General features: G+C 34.8%; 3 protein-coding genes across 4 annotated transcripts; 1 reads left to right on the top strand and 2 right to left on the bottom strand.

Moving 5' to 3' along the window:
• Window positions 1-6,217: 6,217 nt before the first annotated feature.
• LOC108988737 (exocyst complex component EXO70A1-like) lies at window positions 6,218-10,082 on the bottom strand. The gene has a single exon (XM_018962078.2). It carries the CDS (start codon window positions 9,503-9,505, stop codon window positions 7,469-7,471), a length of 2,037 nt encoding a protein of 678 aa, XP_018817623.2. The 5' UTR covers window positions 9,506-10,082; the 3' UTR covers window positions 6,218-7,468.
• A 1,124-nt stretch (window positions 10,083-11,206) lies between these two features.
• On the top strand, window positions 11,207-14,604 carry LOC108988730. 2 transcript variants are annotated; one of them, XR_004802182.1, is made up of 4 exons: window positions 11,207-11,302; window positions 11,616-11,826; window positions 12,380-13,471; window positions 14,230-14,604. XR_004802182.1 is itself a non-coding variant. In XM_018962067.2 (3 exons), the coding sequence occupies exons 1-3, from the start codon at window positions 11,283-11,285 to the stop codon at window positions 12,524-12,526; spliced, it is 378 nt and encodes a 125-aa protein (XP_018817612.2). In that variant the 5' UTR covers window positions 11,207-11,282; the 3' UTR covers window positions 12,527-12,547. The 2 variants fall into 2 exon arrangements, 1 of the variants encoding a protein (XP_018817612.2); XM_018962067.2 differs by lacking the exon at window positions 14,230-14,604 and having other exon boundaries at window positions 12,380-12,547.
• Window positions 14,605-15,204: 600 nt separating this feature from the next.
• LOC108988729 (probable sarcosine oxidase) lies at window positions 15,205-16,812 on the bottom strand. The gene has a single exon (XM_018962066.2). The coding sequence runs from the start codon at window positions 16,624-16,626 to the stop codon at window positions 15,400-15,402; it is 1,227 nt and encodes a 408-aa protein (XP_018817611.2). The 5' UTR covers window positions 16,627-16,812; the 3' UTR covers window positions 15,205-15,399.
• Between the last annotated feature and the right edge of the window lie 9,535 nt (window positions 16,813-26,347).

Here is a 26,347-nt window from a genome sequence, read left to right on the forward strand (position 1 = left end):
GTGTCATTTATGGTTCATATTCATGGGTGTCTCAAACGATGTAGATGAACATCACCTATCCATCCATATAAAACGACCCGTTTGAGATTAGCTGGAGATTCAGCCATTTGTAGTATGATTAACGAGTTTAACAGATTATTAGACACACCGTTTTAATGGATGAGATCGTGTATTTGAGATTATTCTATAAAAAAATGTCCGAAAAATACCTTCTATTGTTGAGATCTGACGGTATAAATTAAAGAATACATATTTATTATGGGTGCAAGTTGGTTTCTGATCTTCACAAATTTTGAGGGTAGTATCTAAAGTTCTTATCAACTAACGATCTAGACCATTTGATTACATATAAACTAGGCTTCAAAATTAATCTAGATAATTTATTCAGTCAAACTAATTCTAACCCGAATCCAACCAAACTTACTGGGGACTAAGTGTGGGCAGTTCTTGTTGGAATCGAACCCAATTCATAGCCCAAAAACCGACACTTTGCACTTAGTTGAGTGATGATAAATAGTTTTATGGGCACTATTTGATGATTGGATATTAAATAAATGTGCAAGAGTAATGCTAGAGAGAAGTTATTATAACAGTGTATACTTTGCACTCACTAAATAGCTGCTTCTAATTGATTGTTTCCAACACTCACTTGGAGAGATATATAGTTTAGATGATGTCATATTATGTGTATAAAATAGATATTTTTAATAGTTACTTCTATCTATATTTATTCAATGTACAAAGCATCACCATGATTTTATAACTTGTTGATGCCATGTATCAATTTTAATAACTTAAGATATAATAATAATAATAAAGTTTATTCGAAGTTTCTTTCTACCATCGAAACACTTGATCTTGGTCTAAAGTTTTGCATTCCGAATTTCATATAGAAATTATGATCTCCATCCAGAATATTATGAAAATAAAAAAAATTATTGTCATCAGTTATTATTTATTATCCATACCATATGAAAAATATTTCCACCTCTTATTAAAAAAAATTATAAGTATCAATGTAAAAATTAATAGTAATCTATGCATAGAATTACTTGTGAAAGAATGATAACAAATATATGTAAAATATTCAATTTGATTAATAAAGAACTATTTTAGTATTTTTAACGAGTTACGAAATCGTTAATTTTTTGTTCGTTTTTCTTTTTTAGTTCGAGACCCGATAAGCCTTCATTTTAGCTCAAATAATCTTTTTGACGGAGCACCCACCATAAAATTATAAAACGACACAACTCGAATATTTATGCTTTAACGTGTCAGGGATTTATAAATATAAATATATATATATTGAAAAATAATAATAAATTTCATATTATTTTAGAGAAGGAAAGCATGAGTTACACACCACCAAGACAATAAAATGGCACTTGCCATGTAGCAGTGTTTCTTGGTTGCGGTGGACTTTGGCTTATTGGCAGACAGATATTCCAACCAGAATAGATGGGCATGCATATTATAAATAAAAGGTAAACAATTCCGATAAAAAGAACTGACTGGAGGAAATTAGGTCAAAGTATATATGCTGATTGTAGTGGACTCATCCAATGGCCGCTTTCTTAGCTTACCCCGTCTTATCTATTTAAACTAATTTGCATTTCATTATATTAATGGTATTTTATAAATACATAAAAAAAAGGACCATAAAATGAGGCTAGACGAGATTAAATACCCAATACCTCCAGAGAGTATTTACGAAGAAGATCATTAATCACTCAATCCTAAATTAAAGAAGTAGGAAGAAGTAGGTTAAGTCTGGGCCACTTTACCATGGATGTAGATCATAAGAACTTAAAGTGGGCAGCTGGATAATGATGAATTCCTCTGCAGATTTCAATAAAAGTTGCTTAAAATTTCATGCCGGGAGGAAAGGCGACACAAACTTCATGGCATTGTCGGCGATCCCTAGTTTGTTTGAAAATTAGATGGAGGGATTCTTCTTCAGAGTGCTTAGCAAAAGGATAAGATCATCAAGACAAGTCAAAAGTTTTATTAGTCGAAAATTCTTAATTTCAACGTTATTCTCTTCGTTTACGCTGACCAATTTGCGTGAATTTCGGTCCTTATGAACCTCGTTTGCTGTCATGGAAAGGTATACAAAATTATAAAGTAATAAGTCTCGGCCCTTGTCCCTTTCGATCCTCTTCCCCCGTATATAGAGTCTTGCCATCATTTTTTTTTTTTTATTTATTTGGAAAGAATGATCAATCTTATTCATCTTTAACTTAACAAATGTTGAATATAAGGAGGGGCTCCTCCAAAGAAATGCTCTCCTCATAGAGTTAATAAACAGTACAATTGAAATCTCTAAAGACATGCATGACAGACTAGGATGGCCTGTTCTTGAGCTCTGCTTTGATGTCTTAAATGATCAAACCTACAATGCTCCATTTCCTAATCTCTCAATTAAGGTCTTGAACCATATTGAGTGCATCCCCTTCAAGAATTACTCTAAGTAAACTTAGGTGTTTGCAAAAAATTACAGCTTTGAAAGCAGCCACAGCCTCAACCAGTTTAATATTAGGGAACAAACTTCTTTGAGATCTCAATGTTGCAATCACTTGGCCTTCCCAGTTCCTGACCACCACCCCTATACCCACTCTACACCTTACTCTATCGATAGCAGCATTCCAATTGGCCTTGAAAACATTCACAATTGGAGAAGTCCAGTTAATTCCTTGAGGCCTATTTGGTTCTAATCTATTAGCACAACATTCATTAAATGCTTTGTAGTCTCTGAGCAACTGTTGAGTATTCTGAACCAAATTAAAAGAATCATCAAATTTCTCTTCAAATACAAACAAAATCCTTCTCTTCCACACATGATAGATAGTAATAGCAAAGAGATCAATATCTTCCTCATTTAGTGATGAAAACAGGTGCCTTACTAGCTTTCTAAACGATGCAAAATCCTTCATGTGTTTTTAGATAGTCTCGAAGAGTTTGTTGGGATCATTCTACAATTTTTCTTTAAGAAATGCTTTTAAATGCAAAGAATTTTATAAAAATAAACTAACAAGTCGATGTGATTTGATACTATTAGATTGTAAAATTATTTTTGTTTATATATATATTTTTTATTAATAAAAATAAGTATAATCCAAATGCACGAAGGTATATTATTTAAAAAAATAGAAAATATATTTACAATTATGAATTGTGTAACCGTTGCGTAATCGCTTTGAAAAAAATGAATAAAACATGAGACTCATATAAAAAAAATTAATTTTTTAATAGTGGACTCCATTATTTTTTAAAACGGTTACGCGGCGTTTACGCACTTCATGATTGTATGTAGAATTACTCTTAAAAAAATTATACTTATCATTTTTACATATATAATTTTTTATTTTTTAATCCTTAGCAAATATGTGGTGAATGAAAAATGAGTTAAATAACTCAATTAATTTAGCAGGATTAAGACTAAAAAATTAAAAAAATGTGTGGTGTACGTAGAATAATGAATAACAAAATTCTATTATTTATATTTCATCTAATGTCGCATTTTTTTATTATTAATTTTTTTTTTACGAACGAATAAAGGTTTTTTTTTTTTTTTGGGGAGGGATTAAAACACATTAACATGCTGATAGGTGTATGTGTAGAAATATTCAAAGGGGATAGATATCGAGTGCTAAAGAATTGAGGTGAGGGGCCGTTTATGTTGCAGGAAAACGTCACAGTCACGGACTCGCAGTGAAAGCGAAAAGTGAAAGCCGAATGCATCTTCCCAGACCTTCAGCAACGGGTTAGCTAGGGTGCATCCCCTCGTTCCCAAGGATGGAAAGATAGTCCCTTCCTCAATACTTTGCAATATTATTGGAGGCCTTTCTAATTCCAATGGCATTTAACTAGTCTTTTTTCAATTCGATTTTATAAGGTATATTTTATATTTAAGATTCTCTAGGATTAATAATATAAGATATATTATTATCGCCTAGTATTGAATAAATTAAAATTTTGGAAAATGGTATTTTTCTCGCTTGGTTTTTTTTTTCACTTAATAATTAATTAAGTATTTTTTAATAATGTTATAAATTTTTTTAAAAATATATATATTTAAAAATGTTTAAAAAATACATGTGAAAAAAAAGCAAAAAAAAAAAAAAAAACAAAACCCAGCTGTAGAGCCACCCCTTACCTAGAACATTGTCATTGCTTTCATCAAAAGTTTAGCCAAATGTAAAATATGATGAATTTATCAAAAAAAAGCTGTATTAGATTAGTCAAAGAGATAAATATGAAATTTTCAGCTACAATAAATGTATAGGTTTTTTCAAATTTGAAGGGTTACTGTTCACTCATCAAATCTATTTTTTATTCACTTTTAATCTTCAATAGTCTTTTTTATTCACATTTAATCTCCTACTGTCTTGTAATAAATAATGTAATAATCAAATTAAATTATTAATTAACATATACTTAGTATAATTATAAAATATGAAAATAAAATAAAATAATATTATTAAAAAAATAATATTATATTATTATTTTGATAAATTCAATAACTAATTCAATGTAGAGTTATGGATAAGGAAGTTTTAGATATATGAAAAATATGTACTTTTCATCAAAATTTAAAGATAAATTTGATGAGTCCAATGCTAATGCTCTTAGAGCATTGATAGTGGCTTCTCCATCTTCATCTTCATATTCAAATTTAAAGAATGTCTTTAAATTCATCTATATTGACTTATATGCATCTCTAAATTTTTGCATAGTTATAAATAGTGTTTCTTCAAATTTGAAGAAGCACTATTCATTCTTCAAACATTATTTTACTATTTTTTTCTCTTTCCAACCCATTCAAATAAACTTTATAGAATTTATATTTAAATGATTTTGATACATAAAATTTGTATTAAGTTGATAATACAAAATAGATGTTAATTGTAAAATATATATATAAAAAATAATTTTAGGAAACAAATAAAAAATAAAAAAATAATAATATTTTTTTATTATTTGGTTCAAAGATGCATAAATTAATATGGAAGTTTTTTTTTTCAAATGTAAAATTATTCTTCAAAAAATATGATTTTGTATATGAAGATGCATAAACCACTATCAGTGCTCTTAGTTAGGTTTGTATAGTGAATTGAGATGAAATGATTTGAGATGAAAGTTGAATAAAATATTATTTTTTAATATTAATATTATTTTATAATTTGTAAAAGTTAAATTATTTATTATATTTTATATAAAAATTATAATAATAAAATGAGATAATTTTCAATCCAAACTGAGCCTCTTGCCTGTTTGTTGGACATCCGAAATGCTTTCCCTAAAAGACATTTATATCATCACGAAATATTATACAGAATAGTACTTGATAATGTAAAAAGTAAAAAGTAAAAAAAAAAATCAAAATCTCTACTCGACAATATTTTCTCGCAGGATGAATGTCCTTTGGATGGCTTCAATCTCCAGTTTCCATGTTTTATTTTTTTAAAATAATTTTACATATAATTATAAAATGTATAAACGTCGTATAATTATTTTAAATGAGTAAAATTTATGATTAAAAAATTAATTTTTTTTTATATAAATTTTATACTTTATTCATTTTTTTAAAATATAATTACGTAATAATTATACAATGCACGTTGTAAATATTTTTTTCTTTTGGACGTAAATTCTCCACTTATTTTCAAGTTTCCAATGGACAGAGTACTTTCAACTTTGTTACATCATAGCCGCCCAAACACCAGAGACCAAGCTTTTATACACCCAATTCAAGGGTAAGCCCACTTGCAACGACTTGCCATTGGCGAAGAAAAGTCGAGCTTATATAAAAAATAAGTCTTCATGAGCAGACGCAATTATTGACGATATGTGGCCAAAATAAAAATAGAGCCTGGTTCTCAAATCCCCTAATAATTGATTTTTTCGCGTGGATAGCACGACTACATTCATGAATGAGAACAGATGGGAGTCAGAAACCAAGATGGCAGTAAGTTTATCCAACCAATCAATTTATGGATTCGTTTATTTTTAGAGATAGGATGAAATTAAGATTAAAAAATTAAATAAAATATATTTTTTAATATTATTTTTATTTTAAAATTTAAAAAAATTGAATTGTTTATTTTATTTTATATTAAAAATTAAAAAAATTAAATAAGATAGGATGAAATATTTTTTAAAAACAAACGATACCTTAATAATCATATGCCTCCCAATGTGAGGCCTATGTGTCGGTTTCCGCCGGATGACAAGTCAAACGTTAGTTTCGTCGAGAGGGTCGCTCCTGCTGAGTCAAAAAATCTAGGTATTGCGTCGTGCCACGGCATCAGGAACCATCCAGAATTTCCAACATGGAAAGCATCAGCCCCATCGTCATCAACGAACGTTACAAGAGAATCATCGAGACCACCAAATAGCACAATCACCGCTTGATGGACGACAAGATAGGTTTCCAACTCCAAAGATGGAATCCTATGTTACAAGAGTAACATATGTCACTCTTGTTTTGTACTCCTGTTTGGATTCTGGTGTGGTAATCTTACTCGAAAACACAGAAAGAGGAGGGGGGGAGAACAAAGACGTCAACAAGGAGAAACATCAGTTAAATCCAACTCTGCAACCAGATAGCAAATAGTTTCAGGGAGAAGCAAAGAAATTAAGAAAAAAACAAACTGAGAAAGTTGTAACATCAGCAGCATGATTAGTGACTGTTATAACTTTTTAAGAGCTAATTATGGCTGTGCTACATAAATATATTATATGAATATTATAGTACAACGCATGGATCATGAGTTGTTATACAAATATTGAGTTATGGCACTTTGCTAACAAATTACTAACAAATTCTACTAACTAATTACAGCTGACTAAGAGAACTAATTGAAACTAACACTAAAAGAATCAGTTAACAGAAATTACATATGTTAATACTCTTTGATATGCGTCCAACCCCCCAAAAAGACAAAAAATAAAGAAATAAAGAAAGAAAAGGATAAAAGACACGAACATATCATTGTCAGTAATGTTTCACCAAGATCATGGTTTATCATACGTTAGTTCTCCACAAGAACAGGCATCCGGTAAAATTGACATGAACAAGCATTTCCTTAAGGTCCCTACATCATGCACAACCTAATTCCAAAATAACTGATGACTAAAGAATTCGATCACAGCTACACCTCAACGAAAAAGGAAAAAAAAAAAAAAGAAGCTATGGCTTAAAGTATATCTATTATCTACTGAGTCACTGACCTTACCATCAGGATTGTATAACTTACTCGGACTCTATGAGATCTCATGGGTTTTCAGAACCCTTCGGGCATGGGAGACAGCCCTCGATTCCTCATTACAGTAAGACAAATTACAAAATTTCCATCAAAGGGAGAACATTAAGGAAATGAATGGGCAGTTCCTGCGCATTAGTTCTATCGCTCTAGATAATGCAATGTCCTAAATTAACCACCACGGAGTGAAGTGAATCAGGTTATCACATAACTGATGAGGCAATACGACGAAGATCATCTCTTACTCCATTGTTGAATTTCTCACTTGGCTGTCTGCCTTTGAAACTGCCATATCTCCTGGGCTTTGGCTGAAAAAGAGACATTAGCATTTTCTCCAAATTCTGTACTGTGTACTTTGCATACTTGCTGGAACTTGCATCTTGCTCCACCAAGGGTCCATAATTCTGCATGTAGCTACGATAAACTGGAACAACCACCTGCACAATGACTTGGCATGTCCTCTCCCTCAGATCTTCCTCCAACACAACCCAATTAGATTGCTTTTTGTACATGTCATCAAAAGCTTCATTGAACGCTTTCAATCTTTTCTTGACAAGATCACGGGCAGTGGCATGCCCGCCTGAGAACAAAAGCAGACCTTCCCTGCTTAAGTGATTGGGAAGCTTTCCCCAGCTGTCTCTCAAGAAGACTGTGGCATAATAGTCCTTGTACTGTTCATGTTCTTTTAACCAAGAATCGCCTAAGAGATCCCCAACCTGGGTTCCCTTCAGGTGCTTGTACAAATGCCAATGATTGTTCATTGCAAAAAAGTTGGATAGGTTGATATCCTCGTAAACATTCATCCAGGTCTCCAAGTTCAGCTCAATGGCTTTGATTATGTTCAAAACCTCATTAACAAGAAGCTTCTCTTGAAATTTCTCACGCTTCCAACTCCGGTGAATGACTAGAACTTGGATTAGGATTGACTTGTAGCCATCCCCAAGCAGTTTATTACAGTAATCGATAATGATGATTACCAATCTTGGAACACTCCCATCTGGAGGAGGCGGGGTATGTTTCTGTAACTCAACCTGACACAGAAGCTCAGAGAACATCTCTGCTGCCCCATCAATTACACTCCTGATGAGATCCCTTGTGAAGTTCTGGATTTCAACACATGCTGCTCCTCCAAACAACCGGTTAAAATCCAGCCTCAATTTGTTCAAAGATGCAAATATATCCAATAATCTCAAAAGCTTATTGGGGTCTTTCCTACTTTCTGTAACAGTCTTTCCAAATTGAAGAAAGGCGAGAATACCAGCCTGAGCAACTATCTTTGCAAAGCAATCCAACCACACATCCAATCTCATCCTCTCAAAAACATCAATACAAAGCTTATACTCCGCCTCAAACAAATGCTTCACCGCAAACTCCAAATGAGTGCCCCACCGTGTGACATACCCATCTATGCTTTGCACATCATTGAACTCGGATACTGAAACTTCAAGGTAATCCAAATCAAGAGCTCGTAAGCTCTCTCTAACATTCAAACTACGAACTTCAACATAGATTGATATGCACTTCTCGAGTCTATTTTTAGCAATTAATCTCCCAAGAATTGCTTGCAACGTTTGAATAACAGATACAGGTAAAGGTGATGGTGCAATGCACGCTTGCTTACCAAGAGATGATGAAGACATTGGAAGTGGCACACTGTGTTCAGTCAAGAGCCTCTGGAACTCGTTTTCCAACTTATTCAATGCGGCATCTAACAGCCCGCCATCAAGGAGTGCCCTCTCCCCATCATTCTGCAATTCTCTAAGATTCTTCAAGGAGTTTTTCAAATTGGAAAGGTACAGATCATCGGCGACTCTATTATCCTCCAAATACTCTACTATATCCACCAGCCACTGAATTGCCAGTCCACTATTGTCCCCAAGAAACTTCAATGCCTCCTGTAGGCGTTTCAACACCGACAAGTAGCCAGGGAGATCATTCTGGGGGTCAGATAACAAGGCCTTTTCGAGACCATGAACAGCATCAAAAACCTTGAGCACCGCCCCAGCAGGGCTTACTGCACGATTAATGTGGCCACCGACAGCAACAAGGGCGTCCTTTTCGGCTCGAATGGGTCGGACGGCAGCTCTCAATGAAGGTAATCTTTGGTTAATCTCTTCTAATCTAGGCCCAGCTCTGTCTAAAGCTAACCCTAGCGCCTTCGACTTTTCTAAGCTTAGTTTCAATGATTTGGTAGCACATATCAAACAATGGATTGTATTGTCATTCAAAGACTCCGCCATTTGAATACAAAACCCCAAAACCCTAAGAAAACAGAGGTTTGGACCTCTAAATCTTATGGAACAGAGAAAAGCAAATAGCTTCGCAAGACATTACCTATAATCAGCAGCTGGTTTTTGCAATGGTTAATCTTATGATCAATCTCTCGGGAATTCATCAAACAAGTGTTCCAAAAAAGAACAAATCTGCAAACGTTCCTTCACCAAACTTTCACCGAATCATAACAATGCACCATGAAGTGGTCTGGGAAATGTTATTTATGTAACCGAATCGGCAACCATTCTTCTTCTTCTTCTTCTTCTTCTTCTTCTTCTTCTTCGTAAGGTGGAAAGTGCGAGATAGATAGAGAGAAGGACTCGCTTGGAAATAGAGACTGAGTTGGGGATTTCGGAGTCCGAGTGGAAGCGGAGGGAGTTGAGCTGAGAAGAAGTCAAAGTGAGAGCTTGGGTTCCGAATCGGAATTATCGAAACCTCGAGAGAGAAACAGTGACAAAATGAGATGAGACTTGAGAGAATTGGAACGAAAGCTCTCTACTCGCAACTTTCTTCTTCTTGTTTTAATTCTTTCGTACGTTTTGTTCGACCTGTACCAGGCTGGTATTACCAGCCAATGTGCAAGAGCATTACAAAGTTTAAATATTTTAGACAAATAAAATCCAGAAAACCTACAGTAATTGGTTGCCATCAATTCAAGTCAGCGTCGGCACATGCAAATTAATTCGTTTACCAACTAACACCAATAATGGTTCACACTTCCTACAATTTGAATTTCTATATATCATTACGAAATGAAAATGGCTCAATTCATCGTTATAATTTTTTTAAATTTTAATATAAAATATAATAAATAATTTAATTTTTTTAAATTTTAAAATAATAATAATATTAAAAAATAATATTCTAACAATATTTTATCATCTCAACTCAACTCACTTCAACATCCAAACACAACCTTAATGACTTTTTAATGCTCCACTTGGATTATAATTTGAGTCAAATTGAGTTATGAATAGTAATATTTTATAAATTTTATTGAGATGAGTTTATTCTTTCTAAGTTGAGATTCATTAAAATTTTTAGGTTAAAATTTTTGAAATAGATCGATATGAGTTTAATTTTTTTACGAGAAATTAAAAAAATAATAGATCCTATTAATAATTGATTTGAGATGAATTCAGTTGGATCCAACAACTAAACTCAACCTAAGGCTGTTCAACCGAATCGTATTTTTTTCCGACTAGATCCAAAATCCAAATAAATGCAATTTGAATTTGGTTATATAAACTAGTGTCAGAAACAATTCAATTCAAAGTAGATGGATGTTCAATGAGACCAAAGAAAAAACATTTTTACCATATCAAAAGTATGATCTCAGATTCTCATCCATTTATTTATTTATATATATATATATATATATTTAAACTTAATTAATGGTAACAAGGCTGGTCATTGGTTAAGCCATACATTAAAAAAATATATATATTTTTATCAAGGAATTATAACATATATATGGGCTTTCCGTGTCCAAGTAGTTCGTAGTATGGGCTTTCTGTGCTCTAATTGAAAGGTCCATTCTCAATGACAAGTGCGGGTCCGAGCCCATATTGGGGTTCTATTCGGCTTTCTTGCATTGGAAGTATACTGTATAACTGCAGTATACAGTATACTTCGACGTTTGCAATACCGTTTGCTTAGCGCTACAGACGAAACTAACAGTGATATTTTCGACGTTTCACCTGCCGAGACAACGGACAGAACGAGAAGGTTGCGTTAGATCTAATGATCATGACGACGAGGATGTACGCTTTCACTTCCTATGTTTTGAATTACTTTTTCTTTTTTGCATTGTTTCGTGAATTATATTTTTCATACCTTTTTTTTTTTGGATTTTCGTTCGGCTGAAGTCTGTAATCACTGTCCGATTATCAAAGTTTTAATTGGTGGAAAATTGGAAACAGACGTTTTTACCTTCTGTGTGCTGGCTGGGAGAATGCACGAAACTGGGATTTTGAATCCTAGGGCCTAGGCAGTGCACAGTAAAGCTTGAACTTTACTTTGTCGAGTTTAGTTTCTGATTTTCTGAATTTTAACACGAGCGCTTGAGTTTTATAGGATTTACTTCTATTTTCTCCCCGACCAGACGAGGACAAACTTTCAATTCCGTAAAGCTTATCAATTCGCTCAGTTTTTAGTTATTTATTTTTCCGGACACGGTACAGAGGCAGTGTCTGTAATGGTGATTGTCATTGAGCCTTGTAACGGAACGGATTGGATGGACAAGAACATGACCCGTATTGATCTGCTCTCTGCAGGACGCAAAAAGGTCCTTTTCTTTGGCTTTGTTTATTCATTCTACATAGTTTGGAATTTCCAGGTTTGAAACTGCTATTGTCACTTCCTGTTTGGTCGCGGAGAAATTTTAGGAAAATAAAGGAACGGGTTGTAATTTGTGCAGTCCGTGATATTGAGTTCATAATGTAACTAAAATTTCGGGTTTAATAACTGTGTGGAAATGACTGAGCTGGTTGCTTTGTTTGGGGGACTGAAGCAAAAGAAAATTGAGGTTCCACTTTCTGGTTTCGATATTATCTTTTGGTATCCCAGCAATTAGGAAGTAAAGATGACTGGGGTTTTTTATAATATTATTCCTGGTGTGATTAGACGTTGATTCCTCAAACTTTGTTTGGCTGTTAGGATAATAGAGCTGAAGGTAAGGTTTGAATAGTATTCTCTTAGGCTCCCGATGATCAAACCTTTTGTTCAGTCCTAGGGTTTGGAACTTATGTTTTCCCCCCAATTTTCCCCAGTATTTTAACAACCAGACATATAATGAGTGATTGGAGATTTTAATTTTGATTTTAATTTTCCATCATCAGCTTCAACAATTTCATCAGAAAAAGGAGAGCAAAATCAGTACTGGCCATAGAAAATCATCAAGAAAATATGGTGAAGCTGAGCAGCATGAACCTGATGCTGGTGCATCATCCACTACCATATCAAAAGCATCGTATCAGGTTACTTAAAAGGAAGTTTCTCCTCATGATGATTCAGACCTGCAAATTATTCGTTAATCAGTATCGTGCTTGCTGGGAGTTGGAGAGCCAGATCTGTCATTGATTCAGTCGAGGGAAGATCAGGTAACAGATGTAGGTTGTGCCCTCCTTCTCTTTATACTTGTATCTTGATACAATTTCTGGTAGGTTAGCACATTTGATATGTGGACTTGATGTATAATTATATTCTCATTTGTTGCTGGGTAGGGGCAACGCAGGAACCTGGTGGTTTGGAATTGAGGCAATCTGATCGAAGTAGTGAAATAGTGCTTGAAGGAGAATGGTGGCTTCCTTTCTCTGAGCCTTGTGAAAGTTCTGATGCCCTTTCAAGGTTAGCTTCAGTAAAGACTGGCATGAAGGAAGCATCCTGCTACTGAGCCTTGTGAAAGTACTGATGCTCTTTCAAGGTTAGCTTCAGTAAAGACTGGCACGAAGGAGGCATCCTGCGAAGCAGAGCAAACTGGTGAGTCAGGAAAAGTATGTGCATCTGCTGGTGCGACCTTGTTGGATGGATTTTCAGCTTCCACTTTGTCTTTACACGAGGCAGATGGGGTTTCATCTGCTAATCTTGCCATGAAAAAATGGAAGGGAGAAGGTTTATCTTACCAAGAAAACTCCGCCATGCCTTTTCCGTTTGGTGACTATGAAAAAGACTCGGGCTGTTTTGGACAGTAGGACAGCAGCAGAGGGTTACAAGTTACAATGGACAATATATGCCAGACAAATCTTGTATGGATGAGAATATTAGCCTTGGTGGACCCGGTGAAACTAAATGTTCAGCTGGTGGACAGATTGTGCCACCTGTTGTGGGTGTGTGCGCAATCAGTCTGTCGCAGCTCATGGAAATGATAAGGGGGCTCACTGAAGAAGAGTTTAGGTTTTTGCTCAAGTCAAGTGAATCAGTTTCTAATTCAGGTTTGAGAACTGTTAGAATGATTTTTGTAGAAAACGGCTCTACAGATTTTGGAAGTTGAACCTTTGGTGAGAAAGTTTTAGTTGCTGGAAACGTTAGTCACTTTATTAATATATATATAAAAATAATATACTCATTTAGTTTCGCGGATATGAACTTTGATGTGTTGTTTCATAAGCTTGTCCATTTCAGATCAATTGCTGTTTGAGATGGCCTTCTCCTTCTCAAAAAGGGGGAAAAATTAAAAACAAAGGAATGCATTATGTATTGATAATTGTCCAAATCAACTTTATAGGAAATGAAGGGGATCGTGCAATTTATATTTCTTTGGTTCAGATATTGATGAGGCATTGGAATATATGGTGGCCACTACTCGGTAGTTTGCGTTAGTGACAAATTAAGTAGTACCTTTTAGCACTGGTTTCCCATTCAAATTTATTAGACAGTGATATTTGCTTTGTCCTTCCAGGCCCACTTCATGGACCACAAGTATGCACTAGAACTATTTGGTTTTATTTACATTATGTGGATGCTCCTTAGTGACATTCGGTTCATTTCATTTAACTGTTAGTTCATTGCTTTATTTTACTTTTGGTAGTTTTTTTTTTTTTATGAGAATAGTTGTGAACGCTTATATCTTATATCCAAATTCCTCTTTTTTAAGTTGCAATGCCCTTTGTAGAGCAATTATATGTTTTTTTTTTTTGCAAGGTTAGATTACGCTTGATGTAAATGATCGATTGTGGTGGGATCCTTGCAGATAAACAAAAGGACAGTGCCAGGGACTTCGCTTATACCTCAAGTCTGCAGTTTGCGCAAAGCCAATAATGACCAAGTTGCCATTTGCTATAGACCTGGATCCTAATACTAGTGGTAGATTAGAAGATGAAGACGATGATAAAGGTAAATCTAGAAGAATACAAGTATGATATCTACTCGGCTATATAGCGTTTATTTCCTTGCCATTAAGATTTAAGACAGCTCATAGTTCAATGAATACATTTCTTCTTTTTTTTTTTTTTTTTTCAATTTTTTCTTTATCCACTGTAGTTCATGGTTTCAAGTCACTTATTACGTCAAAAATTGTGCCACGATTCACAAGACCTGTTACTGAAATGATCGATGGTCTTTAGTAGGCACAACCCAATATTCTTTGTATTAGTTTAGTTTAAAACTATTCTACATTTTCTAAGCCGAAACCATTTTGAGTAATTCTACATACAACTGTGAAGTGCGTAACCGTCGCGTAATCGCTTTGAAAAAGAGTGGGGTCTACTTTTAAAAAATTAATTTTTTTCATATGGGTCCCATGTTTTATTCATTTTTTTCAAAACGATTACGCGGCGGTTACGCAATTCATAGTTGTAAGTATTTTTTCTCAACCATTTTTATACACATTCTGCCTGGGTTTCGGCTCAGGTGCGACGACCAGCTTTACGGCTCGGAAATAATCTATTGGGCCATATTGCATGCACTTCTGGCCACTCTAGTGGTTTGAGAAAAAACGTTCTGGTCAGTCATCTTCTCCTGTTACCATGACACAAGAAATAGATTGAGAATTTGTTTACTCCAAAACCAACCGAGTTACCTAAGGTTTGTACTTTATGACTGTTGTATTTACAGTTCTCTATAAGAATCGTAGAACTTGTACTACAAAAAGTTTGTGTCTGCTCTTTACGCACGTGTTTCGTGCCCGTCTAAATTCGCTTCTGCTGTTCTTCTTGCGAGAAAGAGAGAGAGAAAGTAACTGCAGCAGAATTAAGATAAGATGACACTGGCAACAAGCATACAATAATCTGTTACAAACTCAATAGAAAGGGTGTTTATTCACTCTGTGGAAAGTGAATAAAGTGATTGACTTGATCTGAACTCAAAAAGGTTAGAGATTCCTGGCCTCTAGACTAGGGCCACAAATATATCGAAGGCTTTTTCAGACTTCTGATGAGGAACATGATAAAAAGCTTTTGAAGTTTCCTCTAGGATTCTCCTCAAACCTTGCAATCCTAAAGGGCTTTAGCTCCACTCCTTCTGCCTCTCCAATAAGCACAAGGTCAGCCAGTATCCTCCCCACTGCGGGGCTCATCTTGAACCCATGCCCAGAAAACCCACCTCCGATCACAACATCCTTCCCGAACTCCCCGCCCAAGAAATCAAGCACGAAATCCTCGTCCGGTGTCATCGAATACATGCACAACTGCGTTGCCGCCGGCCCTCCGGAATCAACCAGCCCTGCCAGCTTCTCCCCAACCCATTTTTTCAGATATTCTAATCCCTTTGCTGGCCCCCATGGCCTCTTGTCCTGATCGCATGGATTCCCCCCATGCACAGCCACCTTGATCAACCCCGGAAACTCCAGCGACGGCGTGCCGTATATATACGGTTCCCCAGAGTCCCCAAACGTCGGAAAATTCCCTCCGATTGCAAACTTTGCCTCGTGCCCCTCCTTAATCCTCCAATAACACGCTGTACTCTCCAAGGGTTGTATAGGCAGCTCGAGCCCACTTACCGTTTTGACTAACTTTCTCGTCCAAGCCCCGGCGGTCACCACGCATTTTTTGCCCCAGAACTTTTCGCCATTGCTTGCGTGAATCCATACGCCCCCTTTGACGCTGTCTTTTCTGATATCTTTCACTTCCATGCAGTCTCTAAGAACAGCACCCTTTTGAAGCGCTAGTGTTTGGAACATGGACACTGCCTTCGTGGCCTTTATCACGCCGCCATACTCGGAAAACACTCCAAGAAAATTCCCCGGAATATCGAACACGCCGGAAAACTTTTCGGCTACTTGTCTGCTGTCGAGGATTTCGTGTGGGATGGAGTGTTTGTGACAAGTGTTTATGATCTCGCGGAGGCACTCGTTGTCGGACGCGCCCATTTCGAGATGTTGGGCCTTGAAGTAGACCTTGTAGCCGATTTCGGACTCGATCTCCTCCCAGAGCTTGTACGACTCCATGAGCAAGGGGTAGTAGTAGTCCTCGGGGTAGGTTGCGCGAATGGTGCGGGACTCGCCGTGAGATGAGCCTCGGTGGTGCAAGAAATCGAATTGCTCGAGTACGAGCGTTTTGTGACCCCGTTTGGCGACTTGGTAGGCGGTGGAGCTGCCCATGACGCCTGCGCCGACGACAATAACATCGAATTCTTCGCCAGAAAGTGCCATCTCAATGACGGGATGTTTTGGAGGCTACTTTTAGTGGGTTGGATGCGATGTGAAAGTTTTTTAACAAGGGAATCTCCTTAAATGCACCAACTTCTGGTGCGAAGTTTCCCGGTAGCTAGCATAGGTGATCCTTCTTTAATTGTTTTCTTCTTTTTGACAAGCCAGACTTTCCGAATATTACTAATTAAAAGTTAAAGATAAACAAATAATTTATCTAGAGCTCTCTCTTCTTCTTTCACTTTAAGATATATACTATGGTTACTTCCTTTAAATGGACTATTTTATGACAATTACCAAAGATTTTAGGTCATTTCTTTATCATTTATGGTCTCCATTAATTAAGGGTCGCCATATAATTTCTCTGTTCAAATTTTCAAACAAAATGAACAGACATGATTTTTCCTTCCAAAAAATTATCTCAACCTCGTAATTCTTAGAAAATAGTATTTTGAGTTGTTATATAAAAGGTGCTATTTTAGATCAATGAATTAAAGGGTTTTATTGTATCTTGTGAACAATCTTATTAATACTCTATAGCACGTTGAAGCAGGACAAATATGTTTTAAAAAAATCGTCGTTCTAATCAAATCTTGGATAGAGTCCAAAATTTTATTTTCTATCTTCGTGATTCCCTTACTCTCATTATATTTTCTTATAGAATACTATTTCTATTAATATAAATTAATAATTTTTGAATTAATATTTTGGGTAACGATATCTGTACAATTATTTTACACATGATCTTACAATTAATTAATGTGATAATATAATTTTATTACAAATATAAGAAAAATCAATTGAATCTTAAAATTTATAAGAACCGCTCCCTCTCAAAGATAAAATTATAATAATGTTATGTCTATATCTTTATTTAGATCACGTAAATAAAGTATTTTAGTTATTGCATTGCATTCGTTTTTGCCCTTTTATAATGTGCAGAAGTATACCTCGGCAGTGACGCAGGAGTTTCAATTTGGATCGTTACGCAACCTGAGCAGACGGTTTTTTTTTTTTAACTTTTCATAATGATAAATATTTTAATCATAAATAAATATCATAAAAATAAATTTATAAATTGATGTAATTTGATGTGTTTTATTAAATTATAAAACTATTGTTATTATAAAGTAGATTTAACTATCATATAAAATCATATTAATTTGTGAATTTATTTTTCTGAAATTATTTTATGATTGTAGCATTTTTCTTTCACAATAATTTATGAATTCTAGAAAAAAAAAAAAAATTGAACAAAATTACTTCTTGATAATAGATCTCATTTTTTTGAAAGGACCAACGTGAAACTTTGCCTTTAATTTATGGAGAAATCTATTCATCGCCATTTTTATCATCATACTACTAACATTTTCTGATGTGACATTAAATGATAGATCATCATCATACTACTAACATCTTTTGATGTGACATTAAATGATAGATCTATAAATAAAATATAATAAATAATCCATGATCATTTAACAATATATTATGGGATGATAAGAGAATTATAGTAAAAAAAAATTATGAATAATATTACTCTTAATTTATACATGGAAGTTTTATCTCTTTACCGTGATAATGTAAAGAAAAACTAACTCCCCTTTTCCCATCTAAAAATATTAACAAAGATTTTTACTCACACCTTTTACTATAAATTGCACATATCTCTTAAGGTAAATCTAATTTGTAGGCAAGACGAAGACCTCAAGAGCACTAGTATTGTCTTTTTCGTCTTTAAAATTTGAAAAAATATAGATAAAATGATCTATATTGACTTCTTTAAAAAGTAAAAGTTTGAACTATGATGAGCTACAATACTTTTAAGTATATTTTCAAATTTGTAAATGTATTGTTCATCTTCAAAAGTAATATTTTATTATAAAAATTACTTCAATTGCTTTGTTTTTCAGTTTTCACTTCCCTCGAATGCCTTTACACTTTTATTTTTGTGTTCAGTTTTAAAATATGTGAAAGAAGAAATATTATTATTAATTAATATATAATTAGTGTAATTGTAACATATAAAAAAATATTATTATTAAAAAAAATATTATTATTTTGACTAATCCAATGTAGAGTTATGGATAGAGAGATTTTGAATTTATGAAAAAAAATATACTTTTTATCAAATTTTAAAAATGATTTTGATGAAACTAATATTAATGCTTTAAGACTTCGATCATCAACTTTGCTGGAATATAATAATGGAGGTAAAAATGCCATTCGTCATTGCTTATCTATTATCATTTTATTATCATTTTAATATGTGATGACATGACTTTTTATTTTTTTTTTTATCTTTTCTTTCACTATTTTTTAAACTATTTAAATATTTTTTAAAAATAAAAAAAATCACATATTTATTTTAAAACAATTACTTAATCATTAAGTAAAAAAAAATTAAAATAAAATTTCGGTAAAAAATTTCGATAGATTTTTTTCTGTAGACATAGTGTTTTCCATCATCTAAAAAGTAATGAATAACAATATATATCAATTTTAAAAGACCCTGTACATGAGAATAATAGGATTACGATAATGTGGGTGCGATGAGCACTATGTTAGGGTCTTTTATAGGTTTGTTTTCTTCGAATGATTGTCAAAACAAGTGCTAGGTCCACGTCATGTAGACAATGTGCTGAGATGATGTTGGAACGTGCACTCTTATGTCCGGAACAACGACTTTGCATCATTTATTTAGAATTTAATTGTAAAGATAAATTTAAAAATTGAATATTAAAAATTAAATTCTGTTAGTGAATGATTCCTGGTGTAAAAATATTTGAATAACATTTTTTGTCACAAAACTATCAATTATCTCGTGCATCTAGCTTCTTATGTGAGTCGATTAATTGGCTTTTCACTCTACTTGTTGCCCACTTTAGAGTCTTTGTGGAACTTCTAAGGCTTCGTTTGGTTGTACAGATGAGTTAAAATAAAATGAGAGTTGAATAAGATATTATTAAAATATTAATTTTTTTAATAATATTTTTATTTTAAAATTTAAAAAAATTAAATTGTTTATTATATTTTATGTAGAAATTTAAAAAAAAATTAATGATTATATTAGATGAGATGATATAAGATAAAATGATTTATGAAAACAAACGAGACCTTAAAAATATAATTTCTTGATTGACAAATTGGTTTTTAGTGATAAAATAAATTAACATGATTTTATATAATATGTTATATATTTTTTATAATAAAAAAATTATAATTTGATGTATCACTTTAAATTACATTAATTTATAAAATTATTTATATACAAATATTTTATAAAGCAAATACTTTTTTTTTTTGAACATAATCAAATGGTCCGTGATTATTTGTAGTCAACGACTAAAGCAAAAGTGACCAATTCAAACCACTTGCGTGTTTGACTTTAGCCTTTAAAAAAACATATAACAAACTTCTCTACTTCGTCTTTTATTAGGATGGGATGGACCAATTTAGGATTGTTTATTCCAATTTCGATTTGGAAATCGAGTATATCCAAATTAGAATTCGAGTTTTAAATTTGGTCTAGAATCTGGACAGGGTTAGCCCGAATTAGAAATCCCACTTACCTAACTCTTATAGAGAGTTACTTATGCTTTGGACTCAAACTTTATCAATGTCGCAACCTAAACATAAATTATTTGCTTACATGTTAATAATTCAAATTTGCACATAAACTTAGCTAACAAAATTCTACCATCCTAGAGATGGAATAGAACATGCTTATAAGCATAAACATTTAGAAACAACCTAACACTCACCGTATCCAATAATCAACCCATCCACAATTACTCCCAACATATTGATCAATTTAACATTTCTCAATTTGACCAAGCACTTCAAAACCAGCCCATAGTACTACAACAATCACTCTCCACTTGTTAAAAAAAAAAAAAAAAAAATCCAAATAACCAATATTAATTCAATCAGCAACATATATTTCCAAAACAAACCACGTCCCCTTAGGGGTGATAAACGGTCCGGACCGAGACTTAGATCGGTCCGATCCGGTCCACATTTTAGAGGATAAAAAAATTTCAGTCCGGTCCACGGTCTAGGGTTTTTCCGAACCTGACCAGACAGAATGAAAAAAAAAATAATAAACATTTTATATATCATAATTGTACAATTAAAAATATAAATTTTTAAATATATTATTAATACTTGTTAATATTCTATAAATTAACAATATTTTATATATATCTTCATATAACCTATCACTATTAACAATATAAAATTTTAAATATGTTATTAACACTTGTTAATATTCTATGAATTAACTAATATATAATATCAATTAGTTAATTATATAGTAATTATATAAATTAATAATATAATTTTCATCTAATTTATTATCATTGACCATATAAAATATATTTTTATTAAGTTTGTTACATAATCCACATTAATAAGTCACTTAATTTAATTTAGTATTTTAAATAATTTTTTTTATTAATTATTAAAAAAAAAATTAGGCCAGACCGGACCGATCCGGTCCCTTTGGGTGTTCGGTCCGGTCCGGTCTGAAAAAATGATGGACCGAAAATATTCGGTCCATCGCCGGACCGGACCTGACCATTTGCAGCCCTACGTCCCCTCAACAATCCGCATATAGACCTGAAGCAACTTACACTTAAACCTGAAACAACCCATACGTCAACCCCAGACCTCCACACAACTCATAACACATTCAACACAACCAGCCCAACACACCTCATCCCACAAACAACCATGAAACTAACACAATCCGCCACAAATCAACTTCGACAGCCAACATCCACTCTTATAGCCAGCATCACATATTCCTCTTTACCCTTCTTCCAACCAAGAACACTCCCAACAAAGCAATGCAATAAGAAAATGCACGGTCAATAAATTCAACTGTCCACATATATATCGTAAACAAAATCCAGCAATCATATTTTATTCATCTCGCACACGTAACTAAAGAACTGGGCCTATTACATTGAAGTATCATACCTAATGTCGTGTGGTGTCCGATGGCATAAGCGAGCGGAGTAATGCTATCCAGGAACGAAATCACTGTCCTATGAACCAACAAACAATACTATTGTTAAGTTTCATCTTTGAAGGTGTTACACAATGGAATAACTCAAAACGAGCAAGCCGAAAAGAACTTTACCTAAGTATGTAGCGGCGTATATCGACTCAGGTGGCCCAAGTAAATCACTGCATTATCTTAGTGGAAGTGTGCTACTATGAACGGAAGACCCAAAGATTTCATGGGAAAATATGAAATAGTTAATACAAATTAGAGAAAAACAATTATACTAGAAGACACAGACAGAATTTGACAGGGGCTTACCACTGTCGAATGAGAACAACGATGTTGGCAACCGTAACCCATGAATGGTGTGAATACTCTGTGTCCGGCCACAAATAAAATTTACATGTGGGGCAGAAAGTGAGAACAGAGTGTCAGGAGTTTTCTAAATATTAGAGAGGGAGAGGGCATTTACCTTTTGTGGAAATGTGTTGCGGTGTATGGCGGCTAGCTTCTCTGTTAGAATTGAATGAAGGATGAGAAAAATAAGTTACAATTATGTTGAGAGAAAATAACTTGGAAAGTTTGAAATATATTCAAAATATGCTATCAAAGCTCTTCAAATACAGAGGAGCCCGAGAGGGTAATTTATACAGGTGAAGGAAGAATAAAATAATCTAGCTAAAAAGTACTGACAGTGGCTATTAAACAAGACATATATGTACAATACAAAACTCTATACAAGTTATCTAAACAGAGGCATAGAGTAAATTAAGGAGGATGGCTTGTGGGCATTGTCTTTACAAATATAGCAGTTATGTTTCCAAGGTGCTGAACTGCTACTGCAGATTGATGATTTTGGGACAGATTATCTGCTGACTTATCTCTTAAGTTCCTTGAATCTTGAGACTCCCCTTCAAGGTGGACGCACAAATTAAGTGTGTTCATCTTGGATAGTAAAAAATGGAATGCAGCAGTAGGTAGAGCCTTTGTTAGGATGTCTGCAATTTGTAATTTTGAACTCACATGTACTGGTGTAATGATTCCAGTAAGCACTTTCTCTCTAACAAGCTGACAGTCCAGCTCAATGTGCTTTGTTCTTTCATGGAACATTGGGTTTTTGGTGAGGTGTATGGCTGCTTGATTATCACAATATAGGAGGGCAGGTCTCGGATGGCTGGTATTAAAATCTTGCAGCAGACTTTTTAGCCATATAATCTCACAACTGGTGTTAGCTAATGCACGGTATTCAGCTTCGGCAGAGGACCTAGATATGGTGGTTTGCTTCTTTGATTTCCAGCTAACTAAAGAATCTCCTAAGAAGATGCAAAAACCAGTAGTAGATCTTCGGATCTCAGGGCAAGCTGCCCAATTTGAGTCGCTAAATGCCCTGAGGAATGGTGCAGACTTGGAAGAATATAGGAGGCCTTGGCCTATGGATCCCTTGAGGTATCTCAAGACTCGATGTGCAGCTTGCTGATGGATCTGTGAAGGGCGATCCATGAACTGACTCAAGATGTTAACTGAGTATGTGATATCTGGTCTTGTGATGGACAAATAAATCAGCCTTCCAACCAACCTTCTATAACCTGTAATGTCAATGAGAGGATCTGCCGCCAAATGAGAAAGTTTATGATTCAATTCCATTGGTGTGTTGATAGGCTTGCATCCGAACATACCAGCATCCTCTAAAATCTCAAGAGTGTACTTCCTTTGACTCAAATGAATTCCTTTTTCTGATCTTGATATTTCTAAGCCAAGAAAGTACTTTAGATTGCCAAGATCTTTGATCTTAAATTGGTTGTGCAGATATGTCTTGATGAAGTTAATTGTTTTGAGATCATTGCTTCCAATGAGAATGTCATCAACATACACTAACAATGCAACAAATTGACCATCATGTATCTTTGTAAACAAAGAATAATCTGACCTGGATTGTTGGAAACCAATGGCAATGAGAGATGTGGAAAATTTTGAGTGCCATTGCCTTGAGGCTTGCTTAAGGCCATAAAGGGATTTGTGCAGCCTACATACTAAATTTTGATCTGTAAGTGACTCCCCTTTAGGCTGAAATCCCGGAGGTAAATCCATGTAGATTTCCTCTTCTAGATCCCCATGAAGGAATGCATTGTGAACATCCAATTGGTTCAAATGCCAATTGTGAATTGCTGCCAAAGCAAGGAAGACACGAACAGTAGTGAGCTTTGCAACGGGACTAAAAGTTTCATGGAAGTCGAATCCCTCTCTTTGAGTGTAGCCCTTGGCTACCAACCGGGCCTTGTGCCTTTCTATAGAACCATCTGAGTTCAATTTGGTCTTGTAGACATATCGACAACCAATTGTTTTCTTTCCTTTTGGAAGAGTAGTGACTGTCCAAGTGTTGTTGGCCTCCAAGGCATTTAACTCATCTACCATGGCTTTGGTCCAATGCTCAGAGAGAACAGCTTCTGCATAGGTAGTAGGATCTCGGGTAGAGGAGAGGGAGAGTGTATAGGCCTTGTGAGAAGGAGAGAAATGAGTGTAGGAGAGGTAATGCTCAAGTGGGTGAGCAGTGGAGTGATGAGGTGATGGTGAAGAGGCTGAGTTGCAGTGATAATCAAGGAGGTATTTAGGTGGATTTCTGACCCTATCTGATCTTCTCGGGGGTGGAAGGGATGGTGAACTTTGTGGTAAATGAGAAGGTGAGGATAAGGTTGTGGTTGGTAGAGTGGTGGGAGGACTAGGATCAGAGGAGGTGAAGAGGGGTTGGTTGAAGAGGCAGGGTCAAGGGAATGGGGTGAAAATGAATCTCTATCATTGAAAGAAGGAAAGGAAGATGGGGAAAGAGAATTTTGAAAGTTTGTAGCCGAAGGGATGGAAGTTAGAATGGAGTCTAGAGATGGAGAAGATGGAGAATTGTAGTGGTGATGCTGGAAAGGAAACTGATTTTCATGAAAAATGATGTCTCTTGAGATGCTATACTTGTGACTGTCCAAATCATAAACCTTGTACCCTTTAACCCCTGGCGGATATCCTATGAAAATACATCTCCTAGCTCTTGGATCTAGCTTGGTCTGGTTATGTTTGAGAGTGGAGATAAAACATAAGCAACCAAAGACTCTTAAATGTGAATATGAAGGAGGAGCTGAAAAGAAGATCTCATAAGGTGACCGATTGTTAAGCACAGGAGTGGGGATCCTATTTATCAAATGAACTGCTGTTAGAATAGCATCTCCCCAAAATTTGGTTGGGAGAGAGGCCTGGAATAGCAAAGCCCGAGTAGTGGAAATGAGGTGTTGATGCTTCCTTTCAACTACTCCATTTTGTTGAGGAGTATAAATGCATGTATTTTGATGGAGGATTCCATGTTTATTATAAAAATCTTGCATTAAAAACTCTGCTCCATTATCAGATCTAATTTGTTTGACCTTGAGATTGTATTGAGTTTGTGTCATTTGGATGAAAGATTGCAAGAGGCTTCGAGTTTCAGAATTAAACTTCATTAAAAAAATCCATGTCATTCGACTATAGTCATCCACTATAGTGAGGAAATATTGATATCCTTGAGGTGTGGCTTGTGAATATGGTCCCCAAATATCACAATGGATTAACTCAAAAGGAGAAGAAGTGGAAGAAACACTTCGGGGAAAGGGATTTCTTTTCTGTTTTGCAAAGTGGCAGATATTACATTGATTAAAATCAGTACATTTTACATCTGAGGCATGAGAAGAAATCAAATTTAACCTCTGATTTGATACATGCCCTAGTCTAAAATGCCATAAATGAAATTCTTGACTTGCTGAAACTTGTTGGACACGAGATAAATGACTGGGATCAGAATTGGTTGTTGCTGGACTTTGATTGTCAAAAGAGCTTCCTAGTGAGTTGGAATCAAGGAAATAGAGTCCCTCTCGAACTCTAGCAACTCCAATCATTGTCCATGTAGCTATGTCCCGAATGAGACACTGTTTTTGAGAGAAAATAAGACACAAAGAAGAGTCTTGAGTTAATTTGCTGACTAAGAGAAGATTAAAAGTAAAAGATGGTATACACAATACTCCATGGAGAGTTAAGGTATTACTGATTTGGACAGTGCCTATGTGAGTGACTTGTGCTTTCTCTCCATTTGGCATCTGTACATAAGCTTGCGAAGTGGAGGTGATGGAAGAGAGGAGAGTGGTGGAGCAGACCATGTGATCTGTTGCCCCAATGTCCACTATCCATGTAATGTGTTTTGGTTTGTGTGAAATGCAGGTGGTCATGGATGCAAAATGGTGATCATGTTCAGAGGAAACGATAGGAGTTTTGGATGAGGGTGAGTGGTAGATTATCATACCTGCCATGTGGGAGCCATGATTGGTAGGGTCAGGTTGTGAGAAATTCTGTTGTGAGGCATTTTTTCCTTTGCTCAAGTCCTCTATGCTGAGCTGTGATGTCTGAGAGTTGGCCAAAAACATGAGTTGTTGTATTTGAGCTTGACTCAAAGCTAGTTGAGCAGGTTCTGTTGCACTGCCATTAGAAAGGTGACTGGTGGTTTGATTTGCTGAGTGATTGTTTCCTTGTTTGGTCTTTGTAAACTTGAAATCAGGAAGGAATCCAATTAACCGGTAGCACTTATCTTTAGTGTGTCCAGCTTTTCCACAATTGTAACAAGTGAGGTCAGATTTATCTTTCTTCTTGGTCTGATTGTGGGATGCTGCCAAAGCACAAGATTCTGCAGCAGGGAGAATGGCAACT

The sequence above is a fragment of the Juglans regia genome, chromosome 8, assembly GCF_001411555.2.
Source record: "Juglans regia cultivar Chandler chromosome 8, Walnut 2.0, whole genome shotgun sequence".
Classification (NCBI taxonomy): domain Eukaryota; kingdom Viridiplantae; phylum Streptophyta; class Magnoliopsida; order Fagales; family Juglandaceae; genus Juglans; species Juglans regia.

Excerpts from the sequence above, each read along its gene's own strand:
- LOC108988730 (XM_018962067.2), top strand. The coding sequence starts at position 11,283 with ATGATCATGACGACGAGGAT. Across the intron at positions 11,303-11,615 it reads ATGATCATGACGACGAGGAT|GATTTACTTCTATTTTCTCC; the intron begins GTACGCTTTCAC and ends TGAGTTTTATAG. Across the intron at positions 11,827-12,379 it reads TCTCTGCAGGACGCAAAAAG|CTTCAACAATTTCATCAGAA; the intron begins GTCCTTTTCTTT and ends TTCCATCATCAG.
- LOC108988737 (XM_018962078.2), bottom strand. The coding sequence starts at position 9,505 with ATGGCGGAGTCTTTGAATGACAATACAATCCATTGTTTGATATGTGCT.
- LOC108988729 (XM_018962066.2), bottom strand. The coding sequence starts at position 16,626 with ATGGCACTTTCTGGCGAAGAATTCGATGTTATTGTCGTCGGCGCAGGC.